This window comes from Amborella trichopoda, chromosome 4, assembly GCF_054954075.1.
Source record: "Amborella trichopoda isolate Santa Cruz 75 chromosome 4, AtrichopodaSantaCruz75HAP2 v2.0, whole genome shotgun sequence".
Lineage (NCBI taxonomy): Eukaryota > Viridiplantae > Streptophyta > Magnoliopsida > Amborellales > Amborellaceae > Amborella > Amborella trichopoda.
The window spans coordinates 47,964,309-47,977,060 of record NC_142339.1 but is presented as its reverse complement, the minus strand read 5'-3'; the positions used below and the strand labels follow the sequence as shown (position 1 = coordinate 47,977,060).

General features: G+C 35.4%; 1 protein-coding gene across 5 annotated transcripts; it reads left to right on the top strand.

The window, feature by feature from the left end:
* The first annotated feature begins 6,680 nt into the window (after positions 1–6,680).
* Positions 6,681–12,545, top strand: LOC18431061 (pentatricopeptide repeat-containing protein At5g27460). Of its 5 annotated transcripts, none has more exons than XR_002280399.2 (4): positions 6,681–6,878; positions 6,985–7,381; positions 9,400–10,374; positions 11,136–12,545. XR_002280399.2 is itself a non-coding variant. In XM_088865403.1 (4 exons), exons 1-4 carry the CDS (start codon positions 6,841–6,843, stop codon positions 10,300–10,302), a joined length of 1,107 nt encoding a protein of 368 aa, XP_088721529.1. In that variant the 5' UTR covers positions 6,681–6,840; the 3' UTR covers positions 10,303–10,477. The 5 variants fall into 5 exon arrangements, 4 of the variants coding, with proteins under 4 accessions (XP_088721529.1, XP_011622175.1, XP_011622176.2 ...); XM_088865403.1 differs by lacking the exon at positions 11,136–12,545 and having other exon boundaries at positions 9,400–9,625; positions 9,857–10,477; XM_088865402.1 differs by having other exon boundaries at positions 6,750–6,878; positions 9,400–9,625.
* The last annotated feature ends 207 nt before the right edge of the window (positions 12,546–12,752 follow it).

The following is a 12,752-nucleotide window of genomic DNA, read 5'->3' as shown; positions in this document are numbered from 1 at the left end:
TTTTAAGTGTATATCAGTAGATGCTTGGTTTCACATTTTATTGGATGAGGAATTGGCCCAATTTTGAGATATGTCATCGCATGTCACCTAATGATACATAGCTAAGACCCAATGTAGTTAACTACGCACCTGAGAGTTTGGATTGGCTACCCATGGTAATGATGCATTGCACACTTGAGTATACGTATGTTGATGTAATGGATATCATGTTATGATGCATTTTATGAAGTCCATTGATGTATAATTTAACTTTGTAAATTTGAGTGATGCTGAATTTTCAAAAACACGTTTGGTATTCATGTGTAGTTTGATAGTTTTCTTTTGTAACTTATTTTGTTTATGAGAAATGGATCTTAATAGAGTTGTATCTACTTATTTGAGTGTACTTGGATGTCAATAGCTATTGCGGTTACAGTGCTGTTGTTGTAATTTGAAATTTTGAGTTGTAATCACGAGTGTATTGTAATATATTTAAGTTGTATTGGTTTGGTTTTAACTACTCTATAGTCTAAGTCAAGAGCATTGGTTTCAATACACTCACATATAACATGTGGAAAAGAAAGTAGAAAAAGAAAAAAAAAGTCATGGAACTCAAGATAAAACTCTGTAAAATGCAATCTCAAAAAGCATAAAGCTTTCAAACTCTTTGGACACTTCAATGTACATCGAAACAAAAAAAAGAAGTTAAGAACATTCTAAATTGGAAAAAAAAAAAAAATTGATTGCACAGTTAACATTAACTAAAATTATTTTCTCTCTATCCCTCAAGAAATATCTTCTTAATTATTTCTCTAAAAATTGAATGAGGTTTTAAAAAAAAAATGTAAAACTTTTTACTTTTTGTATTAGGATGTCACAATTATCATTGACCATTAGATTTGAAATCGGGTGGTTGAGGATGTGTCGTTGTCTGAGCACAAAGTTCAAACAAAATTTCTTGAACGTTGTGACATAATCTCATCTATTGGACTACACAGATTTTTGTTTTTTGGTGAATCAACGGGGATGACTGCATATCCGACGGCTAAAAATGATTGTGAGCTCATTGTATCAAAAGTAAATAATCTCATAATATATAATCTCTTAAAAAAAAATCCATCTCCTTAATTTTATCTCTCTCAAAATTTTAGGAGGTTTTAAAAAAGAAACTCCATCTATCCATGCAACACACGCTCTCTCTCTGGTTTAGGACTATCAAAATTTTATGAAGCTTTAGAAAAAATTCCTATCCACGTAACTCTCTCATTGTACTTCTATCCATAGTTTAGGAGTCTCTCTATAGAGACATTACATTTAGGAACTTCTCTATCTCTCTCTATGCATTAAAGTTAGGCAGGTTCTCTCTCTATCCCTACAGACTCTCTAGAAATAGGGATTTTTCTGTCCCATTTGAAAAATACCTACCCCATAATCTCTCTAGGGATTGGGGCTCTTCTTATTCTCACGATATACCCCTTAACTTTGGCTTAATAACAAACTATAGTCAAGAAAAGTCCAAATACTCAAACCCTGCATGTTGTGGATGGGGTAGAACTCACAATAAGGAGACTTTGTATGTAGACTTACATATTGAGTACAAGCTAGCTTTTCACCTACTAACAAGTTAGTGACGTGTATTGGTTAAACACAAGGTTTAGTAAACATGCATAAGAAAGGAGAATTCGCATTTGTTCTATGATGATAATGGCCATTTAATGAGGAAATTACTGTTTTCGGAGAAGCAATAAACACCAAAAAATAAAAATAAAAAGGGTAACACACAAAAGAAACAAAAATGAATATTCAAATCAACATTTTTAAGACTCAGCCAAGTCCACCGAGTTGCTTAGCCTTGTCGTTGAGGCACCTAATGCGCCAAGAACAATAGAAAATTATGCAAAAATATAAAAAAAATAGGAAAACATTTGGAAATATGTTGTTGAATGATCTGGGAATTTTTCTTATTATCCAATTTCCTTTTTTATTTTTCTCAACTATTCATGGTATAAATCATATTTTTTAATAGTTCACTTTTTAGATATTGTGCTTTTACTTCCTTTAGTTTTTGCTGATTTTTAATTATTTTTAACCATTTTTTATTCTTTTTATATTTTTCCATTGATGAGTAACTGACTTGGGGCCAATGGCAAGTTCCTAGCCTGAGGTATTTCTGAAAAAATTGAGAGAAATTGTAGAATTTCAAAAGACATAATATTTTTTGACCGAACAAAAGACATAATATTCTTGTAAATGATAAATTTACTTTCTCGTTGCGATAGCCATAATTTTCAAAATGTTGAAATGAAAGACCTTGTTTTCATGCGAGCAACCAACAGCTCTATTATTTTGATTTCCTTTCTCTATCTTTTTCTCTCTACATTTGTTCCCCTCTTTAGGTTTGTTCTCCTCCAACCCTCTCTCTACTCATGAGTAGCTTCCAATGTGCTAATTACCATAATTGCTTAAACAATGTGTGAGATTTATTGAAGGCGCCTTTTATTGTAGACATGAGGCCCACCTCTAAATTTTGTCTTGAGACATAATTTTGGTGTTAGAAACCATATGATAGTTTAAAAATATATTTTCATCCCTAGTTATAAAATTTTAAATTTAAAAAATAGTACAAGTTCAATCAGATCTATACATATTTTAAAATATATGTTTTAGAAAGAAAAACACTATTTTTTAGGACTAATTTTGTTTTTTCTCCATATACATACATCTTGACGTCGAAATGATCAATTTGAAGGTTTTCCGAATCACTCTTCTATAGGATTTTTGAGGCGCACCTAACTTCATACAATAAGGTTGACACCTTGTATAAGCTTTTTCTATGAGATAATAGTTTCATTGTATAGGTTAACACTTTATATAAACCTTTTTCATAAAATAATATTACATTGACTGTATAGATTTCAAATAAAATAATTTATTTCCACTTAAACTAATTGTTATTAAATTGATTCCTAGAGTTAATTTGGATTTAGGATGAAAACCAGGTTTATGTTTGTATAAGGTGCTCACCTTACACTATACAAGTAAGATATTCCTCTAAATTTTGCCAAAAGATATAATTCCAGAGTCAGAGACCTTATGTTGGTTTGAAAATCCATGTTAAACTCTAATTATTAAATTTCAAGTCCTAGATATAGCGTCGATCGAGTAGATCTATAAACACTTGGAAATCTTAAAAATAAACGGCATAAATAACTTGTTACAAGATACACTACTTTTAAGACTTTAAATTTTTTATATTCATACATGTCAAGGCTGAGGTGTGGGGAAGATACCTTATCTTGTACATACTTGGGAATTCTTCTAGTGGATTATGGGCCTTCATGATCTATTTGGGATCCGGTAGCAGAAAGATTCTATAAAACATTGGATACTTGAAAATCCAAAACTCTTTTTATGGGGGAAGATACACATTCATTAAATCCACTTTGTCCAATCTTCTAGTGTATTTCATGTCCTTGTTTAAGATGTCAAAAGAAGTTGAAAAATTGCTAGAAAAAATAATGAGAAATTTCTTGTGGGGAGATGATAAAAGAAGAAAAATGCTTCATTTGGTGAATTGAGCAAAGGTATGTGCACCATTGAAGGAGAAAGGTTTGGGTATTAGAAGATTGCAGCATATCAATTCGCCACTCTTAGTTAAGTGGTGATGAGGATCCATGCACAACTAGAGTCCCTTAGGGTTCATGTTTTGAGAGATAAATATGAAATGGATTTAAATTATGGTCTCATTACAAGTCCGAGAAACAAGACGAACTTATTCCATATTTGGAGGGGTATTGATTATGAGAGATCCTTATACTTAAGGTAGTTTCGGAAAGTGGCGGGGAGAAAAGAATCTACACTATTCTGGTTTGACAAATAGATTGGAGAGTTCACTTTGAGATACCTCTTCTCTGAGGTTTTCTCAAAAGTCTTAAAACCCCTAGTATCCGTCAAGGAGGCTAGTGAGGGTGGTTATGATAACTTTGTTTGGTCTATTCCTTACATGTACAAGAGAGTTACAAACAGATTCGTTGAGAAGTATCAAGCATTGTTGGATTTATTGAATAACACATATCTTACTCTAATTATAGATGACAATTATATATAGGATCTTCTTCCCTCTGGTGAATTTTAGGTCAAATCCACCTATAATCTCTTATTTTGTGACCGAAGTAGGGAGTTAGACGCAGGGCTTTTTTAGATCAAGAACCTACATGTGCATCTCAAAGTGCAAGTTATCTTATGGATACTATGCCAGGACAAATTAGCAACCATTGACCACTTGAGGAAGATAGGTTATTTCATCACCAATGTATGCATTCTATGCGAGGATAAGGATGAAACATCCCAACATCTATTCTTATCATGCCCTTTTGTTACAAATATTTAGGATTGGGCTCGTTAATGTCTCAATTTGTCATCACCATTCCCTTAGAATGTCAGAGTGCTCCTCGACCAATGGATTACATCTGGTATCTCAAAAACGGGAACTATCTTTTGGAGATCTATTTGGTTTAGCCTCTTTTGGAGTGTGTGGAAGGAAAAAAAGAAGAAAGTATTGAGAGTATAAGTACATACCTATTTACATTAAAATCGAACATCATTGCAGTTGCAACAGACTGGTTCCATGCTCATAAAGATAGTGCTTTTATTTCTACAAGTTTAATTGTCAGCAACCCTTTGGCAATTGCGACTATGAATATCAATACTAATATTTGTAGTGCGGTTGTCTGAAAACCACCTCCTTTGAATTCCTTCAAATTTAACTTTGAAAAGCTCCTTCGATAATCCATGGGCAAAATGCTTTGGTTGACTCATTAGAAATAATTCGGGCCACATTATTTTTTTCTATTCGGGTCCATGCGGTATCACAACAGCAAATGAGGCGGAAGCACAAGGCCTCATGAAGGGACCGAAATTGATTTCTACTCGGAAAGGGGATAGGATTATCGAGAGAGATTCGACAAACATCATCGCCTGGAGCAAGGGAGAAGTACATATTATTTGGAGGTTAAAAATTATTTTTCATGAGATTACGAATATTTTATCAAGTTCCATGGCAACTGTTCAACATTATTACCGAGAGGCCAATGAAGATGGTGATGCTCTTGTCAAAGGAAGAGTTCATGCTCCTTATTTGATTCTCACGTCATTTTAGTGATATTATGTTCTTTTATTGTACACCTTATATTTTGTATTGCTATCGTTAAAAAAAAACAGAGGTTGAGGTGGTTAAATAGAAGGGCTTTTAACTTCAAATCACTTTTTTCTATTAGATTTTTTAGTGTTATAATGATACGACTCAAAAATAGTTTTTTATTACTTGAAAAGACGTCTCCACGATTTTATTTTATTTTTCGTAGTGTGGACCATTTTATTTACACCCTCAAAACCTTCTCTCTCTTCTTTCTCTCTCTTCCATCTTGCTTGCTCTCGGCCTTGTCTCTCCCCCTGTCAAAAATCTCGCTCTCTTATCTCACCTGATTTGCGTTTGCAGGTCGATTAGTTTACTTAAAAAGGAAAGAACAGACGACTCTTTGTGCATATACAGTGGAAATAAGCAAAACTCTTCGTATTGCAATCATCAAATCCCATTAGTCCACTTTTCAAGAGCTTCATAAATGGACAATAGCTGGATCCCCAATCTCTCTCTATATCTCTCCATCTAAATTATGCAGAAGAAGCATCAAAGCATGGTAGATGCTAACACGAATTCAGATACATATCTCTCCATCTAAATTATGCAGAAGCAGCATCAAAGCATAGTAGATGCTAACACGAATTCAGATACATGGCCGGGAGCAAGCGGATCGGAAACCACCAACTTGCTCAAGACCACCGCCCAATAGCCAACAAATTTAGAGAGAGAACAATGACGATCAGAAATGGAGTGAACTAACCTGCATTGCGGCACGATTACCTAGCCTGAACACAAGATATGGTAAAAGCCCAAATAAAAAATCCACAATTTAGCCCCAAGAGCCCAAGATCTGGTAAAAGCCCAAATAAAAAATCCACAACTCAGCCCCAAGAAAAATCGGAAATTATGATTTTATAGAAACATTCAGTTGAATTTTTTTTTTAGTAAAACAAGCGTTATGAGTTGGGAATGGTAAAAGGATACTGTCTTTGCCGGCTTAATTCAAAAAATGAAAAAAAAGATAGATGAGGTCTTGTTGGGGGACCAGCTGGCCTGATGTTTGATAGAATAGCATTGCAACCGAGCGTCGAGCTTAATCTCACAGGACTGGTACTACAACGTTGCTTTGAATTCAAGAAAAATAAGAAATTATGCGATTTTATAGGAAATGTTAAGTTGAATTTTTTCCAATAAAACAAGCAGTCTGCCGTCTTTTACTGAATTTTTTTTAGTAAAACAAGTGGTTCAATAATCGATCCATCCGACCGTCTTTTATTCATTTATTTTTAATAAAACAAGCGATCCGATGGCTCGTCCAATGTTTGAGCCATGAGACAGTGTTGTTTTTTTAATGGAAATAATGTCGTTTTATATTTATATTTTTATTTTTAACTAAATCAAATGGTATGATGTTTCAAACATAAGGCTTAAAATTAAATTTAACAAAATAAAAATAAAAATAACCTATACATCCTTCCCGATAATAACATACAGTAACGGGCCATTTTCGGGCCGTACCCGTATGGGGGTTAAAAAAAACATCCGTTCGTAAATTTCTGTTTGAGATGCCGCTTACTTCAAGGTTACAGTGCTACAATCTTATATAAACTTCCTGTAACCCTCGTTTTTCTAACCCTGCCAGTGGACCTCTGAAGTGTTTCCTCAGTATGGCGCCATACCAGCATCCTCTCGCGGCCGTTTAATGCCATGCTTCTTCGACCATGTCTTTCTCTCACTTCTTCAACGCTTTTATCAAGCGGTAATGGCCCTTCTCTCTCCCTTCTGTTTCATTTACTGACTGTATCTCTCCCTTGCAATCATCCATCTTTTTACCATGAACTAACTCCTCTCTCTTCTTTATCTAGTATTCCTATTCAGAAAAACGTCATTACGCATTCGACGTACTTTCTCTCTCTAGAAAGGGAATTCTCCATTTTGGGATCGGTCTTTCATGAATCCCCTGTACTTCGAAGACATCAGAGAGATTTTCTCTCTCTGGAAAGGCCACCCTTTTTTTCGACACAGGTCTCACAAGAGGCACCGAGAAGAGAGAGACTTGATCATGGAGATGAGAGAGAGGCTTCATCGCCAGTTGCTGAGGATAATTTAAGGAACAGGATCTTCAGGCTCAGATTCCCGAAACGCAGTGCAGTGACAGCGCTAGAGAGATGGGTTGGAGAAGGAAAACCTGTTTCTCAAGCAGAGCTTAGGCTGATTGTGAAGGATCTCAAGAAATCTCAGCGTTACAAGCATGCTCTCGAGGTTGTTTTCGCTCTCTGAAATTTGGAATATCTTCATTTGTTTCTCCACTTTCTGTTATGAGACGTGATTTCTCACTTGAAAAATGGGTTTCTTTTACTTTGACAAACTTCTCTAAGTTAATGGGCATCTACTTTGGGGGGATTTTTTATTTTTTTGAGAAAAAATAAATCAGCGATTACTGTGAATTTTGTGGGATTCATTTTGTGTTTCTTGCATACTACTGTGGATTATGTATTGTGATATAAATGTTCAGCGATTATTGGTGTCTAGTTTGCTTTGGTCTGAAGTTCTAAGCTGTTGACTAGAGCTCATTTCTCTGATTTTAGTTAAGCATTTATGTTTTTTAACATGTTTATCTTGATTGATCCTCGATTAAATTTGGGTTAAATTGGTTTTTCTTTTCATGTGAGTGTATTGCTCGTTTGGATTCAGGGTTAACATTTTGTTCGTGTAATATTTGATTATTTATGGTTGATGGGTATTTTGTATGGTTGATGGGTATTTTGTATGATATTTATGAAAGAAGATTTTGTTTGCATAATATCTTGGCAGAGACATTTGGACTCTAATTTGAGGCAAGTGGAATGTGATACTGTTACGTGGGACGGTTATCTGAGAAAATACACTTGCTTAGGCTTATGATATTTTTGAAACTCAGGAGTTCTGGTTCAATATTAGTTGAACATGCATGAAGAACATTAGAGCATATCTCTTTTTTCCATAATAAATATTATTATGCTCATTTTTGTCTTTTGCTGTGTTTTAATCAAGGTTTTAAAACTCGGCTGAGTGACTTGGATTTGACACATTGCAGAATCAAGTCTTCGGTACGAATGCAGACACATAAAAGAAATCGTAAAAAATATGAAATAATGAGTTTTTGATGGTGATGTGATTTTTCTTATCATATGCTCTATTTTTTTATTTTCCCCTTTCCTTTGGATTTTTCTATATTGTTTTGGGCTATAAATCAATTCTTTTCCAAATTCCATCTTTTATGTATTTTTTCCATCTTTTTTAGACTTTTAATTATAGTTTGCTTTTTAAGATTTTTTTTAACAAACGTTTGTATCTTTTTCAAATTTTTATCCCTTATTGGGCTTGTAAATGACTCGGACGAGTCTGACTTAGTGCACTTGGGGCTTGCCTGAGTTACTCAGCTCATGCAGGGGCCGAGTATTAAGCCCAAGCAATCTTTTTGCCCACCTATTTTAATTACTATAACTGTTGCATTTTGCCCTTTATATATTATTATATTAATATCTTACTTCTTTTTGCATATCTGGCTGCAGAGTTATACATCTTTCACGGTTTAACCATAAGCTATACTGTTTCTGATGAAATAGTTCTCAAACATGAGCAAGTTTACAAGTTAAACTAAGCGGCTTTACCTGAGATTATAGAAATCAAGAATACTGGCAGTGAAGCTGTTTAACCAGATGAGGCTGACATGATTTTCCTGTGAAAAAAAATGCTCGTCTGTATAATAATTAAATTTTAGTTTAGAACAGCAAGCTAAAAAGCATGCTTGATATGAACCTTTCAGCATTATCATTTCATCCAATTGAGGTCAACTGGTAGAATATTGTTTCTTCCAAAATTGGAGTGAATTGGGAAACGGCTCAGGTCGGTCTGTCTCTGAATCTGGTTTCGGTACTGCTTTGGTTTAATAAAATTAGCTTCTCAGTGATTTATTTTTTGGCTTTTAGGTATTGACAATAGGAGTAATTGGTACCTGTAAATTTGTTCATAAGTTGTATTTCCTTACAGAAGAAACAATGTCTTAATATATGAAGCAATTCAAAATTGTGGATTGGACGTTTTGAGACCGAGGGTGTGTATTCAGTAAATGTGGTTAGATTATAGAATTTGTTGTTGATCTTTGCGTTGCTTTTCATTCAATATGAAGTGGTTGGTCGTTGCGATATTCGTGGTTACTATAACTCTATAGCATCAATCTCCTGCTTGTTGTTTCTGTTTTGATGAAAAATGTATCGAGGTTTTCTATAAATTTGCAGATATCTGAGTGGATGGAAGGTCGTGAAGAATTTAAGTTCTCAGAGGGGGATTACACAGTTCGAATTGATTTAATAACCAAAGTTCTTGGAGTTGATGCTGCTAATGAATATTTTGAGAATGTTCCATTGATTGGGAAAACGGTCGAATCCTACACCGCTCTCCTCCATTCATATGCAGCAGAGAAGCAAACAGAAAAGGCGGAGAGGCTTGTTGAAGAAATTCAAGGTTCAGGCCTCACACTAAGTGTGCTTCCCTATAATGAATTAATGACTCTATATATACACATTGGGCAATTGGATAAGGTTCATCTTGTTATAGAAGAAGTAAAAAAGCACAAGGTTTCTCCTGACCTTTTCACTTATAATCTCTGGACGAGTGCTTGTGCTGCTACTCTAGATATTGATGGGGTTCAGAGAATTCTAAATGAGATGAGAAGTGATTCCAGTTTTGGTGCAGGTTGGGAAATTTATATAAAGCTTGTCAATATTTATCTTAGCGTTGGCCATCTTCAGAGTGCAGAAAATGCTGTTGTTGAAGCTGAAATAAAGACTACTCAGAGGGAGTGGATTACATATGATTTCCTCATAATTCTTTACACTGGCTTGAACAAGAAAGATGGAATTAGTAAAATATGGAAATCCTTAAGGATGATGTCTCAGAAAATGACAAGCAGGAGCTTTATGTGTGTTATCTCATCTTATATTTTGCTAGGGCACATGAAAGAAGCTGGTGATGCAATTGATGAGTGGAAGACATATTCAGGTCCCGATTTTGATTTTGGGGTCTGCAATAGGCTTCTTGATACATATGTGAGAACAGGGTTAACCAATGAAGCAGAGGCATTACGCCAACTTCTGATAGAATATGATTACCTCCCAGCTAGTGATACATTGACACAATAATGTTTCAATATGTGATCTGCTCTCTCTCTCTCACTCTCTCACATGTTTGTATGCCATACATAACAGGAGAAGGTGATTGCTTGGTTTTCTCTATGGCTTGTTTGTGAGGATATTCTAATTTTTTGGTAGTAATAAAAATCAGATCAAATCTCTTTGATAAGAAGAATTAGAAAAATTGTTTGTTTGGTAAACATTGAGTTTTATATTTCCTAGGTGATGCATGCAATCATCTATATATTGTATTTTCTTAATCAGCTCAATTGGTTATGATTTTTTGTCCTTATTTCCACTGTGACTTGAAGTTCATAGCCCTTTTCTTTTCTGGTAAATACTGGAACTGCAGCATTTAGATGGTAATGCAGCTTAGGATATTGGCATTTGGATGTTGTATATGATCTTCCAGATTTGCATCATTTTATGGATGTGAGCAACTTCCACAATGGCTTTTGGTCAGGACGTTTTCTGACAATAGCAATTGCATGCTGGTCTCAGGAAATAGCATCATAATTCTTTCAATAGTTCAGAATTTTAGCAAGAGATTGACAGCCGTAGTGTACATTTCACTTCTGAAGGTTCTCTTGACTACATGAAGCTCAAATTGATTAATATGGTTTTATTGGTTTTCTTTTTGCCCTTGTACTTCCGGTCATGGCCCCAGTTTTGACCATCATCCCAACTTATGCTCGAACCATTTAAGCATTGTTTGTGCTCTACAGTTACCGATTACTCCAATTGGCCATGCATAACTTTTTGAATTTGTTAAAGCTGACTTATGAACCATATCAGTCGGTACAAACTCTAGATGCTAAATAGGCCCTGCACTTGCAATGCAGATTTCAGAATGGATGGCAGACAAAAACAAGAATCAAATGTCAGCAACCGACCATGCTATCAGGCTTGATTTGATTATTAGTGTCCATGGTTTGCCACAAGCCGAGGTATACTTCAAAAATCTCAAAGATGATGCATCAAGAAAGGCTGCATGTCTTCCACTTCTCCATTGCTATGCGAAAGCCAAGGACACCGAGAATGCTGAAGCATTCATGTCAAAGTTGCAAGGTTGGGGCCTAGCTCTAAACCCAGCGCTTTACAATGAGATGATGAAGCTTTATATGGCCACTGGGCGCTATCGAAAAGTACTCCTTGTGATTCGACAAATGAAGCGAACCATGACTCCTCTCAATATTCTCTCTTACAACCTTTGGATGAATGCATGTGGAATGATTGCTGGTCCACCTGCCGCTCGTAGGGTTTATGAGGAAATGGTGAATGATGAGAATGTAAATGCAGGTTGGAGCTCATATGCCACAATGGCCAACATATATGTCAAGGCTGGAGATACCCTAAAGGCAATGGAGGCATTAAAATCAGCTGAACAGAAGCTCTCAAATAAAAATCGACTTGGATATTTCCTTCTCATTACACTCTATGCCTCATTGAGCAACAAAGAGGGGGTCCTTAGGCTTTGGGAGTTGAGTAAGAGAGTTAAAGGTAGAATCTCTTGCACAAATTATATGTGTGTAATGTTGTGTTTAGTGAAGGTCGGGGATATTGGAGAAGCCGAAAAGGTTTTTAAGGAATGGGAGTCGAAGTGTAGGAAGTATGATGTTAGGGTTTCAAATGTGCTTCTAGGTGCTTATGTGAGGAAGGGATGGATGGATAAGGCAGAGGCATTGCATCAACATACATTGAGGAAAGGTGCTATTCCAAACTTTAAGACATGGGAGATACTTACGGAGGGGTGGGTGGACCGCAATGAGATGGATAAGGCTGTTGAAGCCATGGAGAAAGGGCTTTCAAGGTTGAAAGGTTGTAAGTGGCGTCCTTCGAATTCGATACTGGCAGCCATTGCCGAGTATTTTGAGAAAAGAGGTTCTATTGAAGATACTGAAAGATATGTGAATACCCTACGACATTATGGACTCGTGAATATTTCAGTTTATAAATCTTTGCTTAGAGTCTATGTTCAAGCTCGTATGGTAACTCTAGACATTGTAAAGTTGATGGAGAGTGATCAAATTAAGTTTGATAAGGAATCTCTTGATCTTATTCGTGAGTCAAGGTCCTATGCCTCTCCTGAATGAGAGGTGTTATCCATGGCTGGTGGACGGGGGCATGTTAGCTGCAAAGGCAATGAAAATGTGCCATTTATTTGGTTTATATTTTCTGAAACAAGAGAAGAATTTATGTGGATAGGATTATTTCTATGGGCAAGTTTTCTATGCTTCCTCTACAACATAAAAGGTATATATTTCTTGGTATGAACATTCTGAATAGACGACCGAGTTGGCCCCAATCACAATATCACGTCTCTACACTATTGTATGTTTAATTTTATTTCTACAAAATATTTTGACACCGAAATTAGGGCATCCACTTTTCTCTTAAACTCGTACTAGTGAAAACTATAAAAAAAATATTCCCAATAAAACAAAATGACCAAAATACCT

Coding starts and splice junctions, on each gene's coding strand:
- LOC18431061 (XM_011623873.3), top strand. CDS start 6,841: ATGTCTTTCTCTCACTTCTTCAACGCTTTTATCAAGCG. Junction 6,879..6,984: donor TTCAACGCTTTTATCAAGCG/GTAATGGCCCTT, acceptor TTCTTTATCTAG/TATTCCTATTCAGAAAAACG. Junction 7,382..11,135: donor GTTACAAGCATGCTCTCGAG/GTTGTTTTCGCT, acceptor CTTGCAATGCAG/ATTTCAGAATGGATGGCAGA.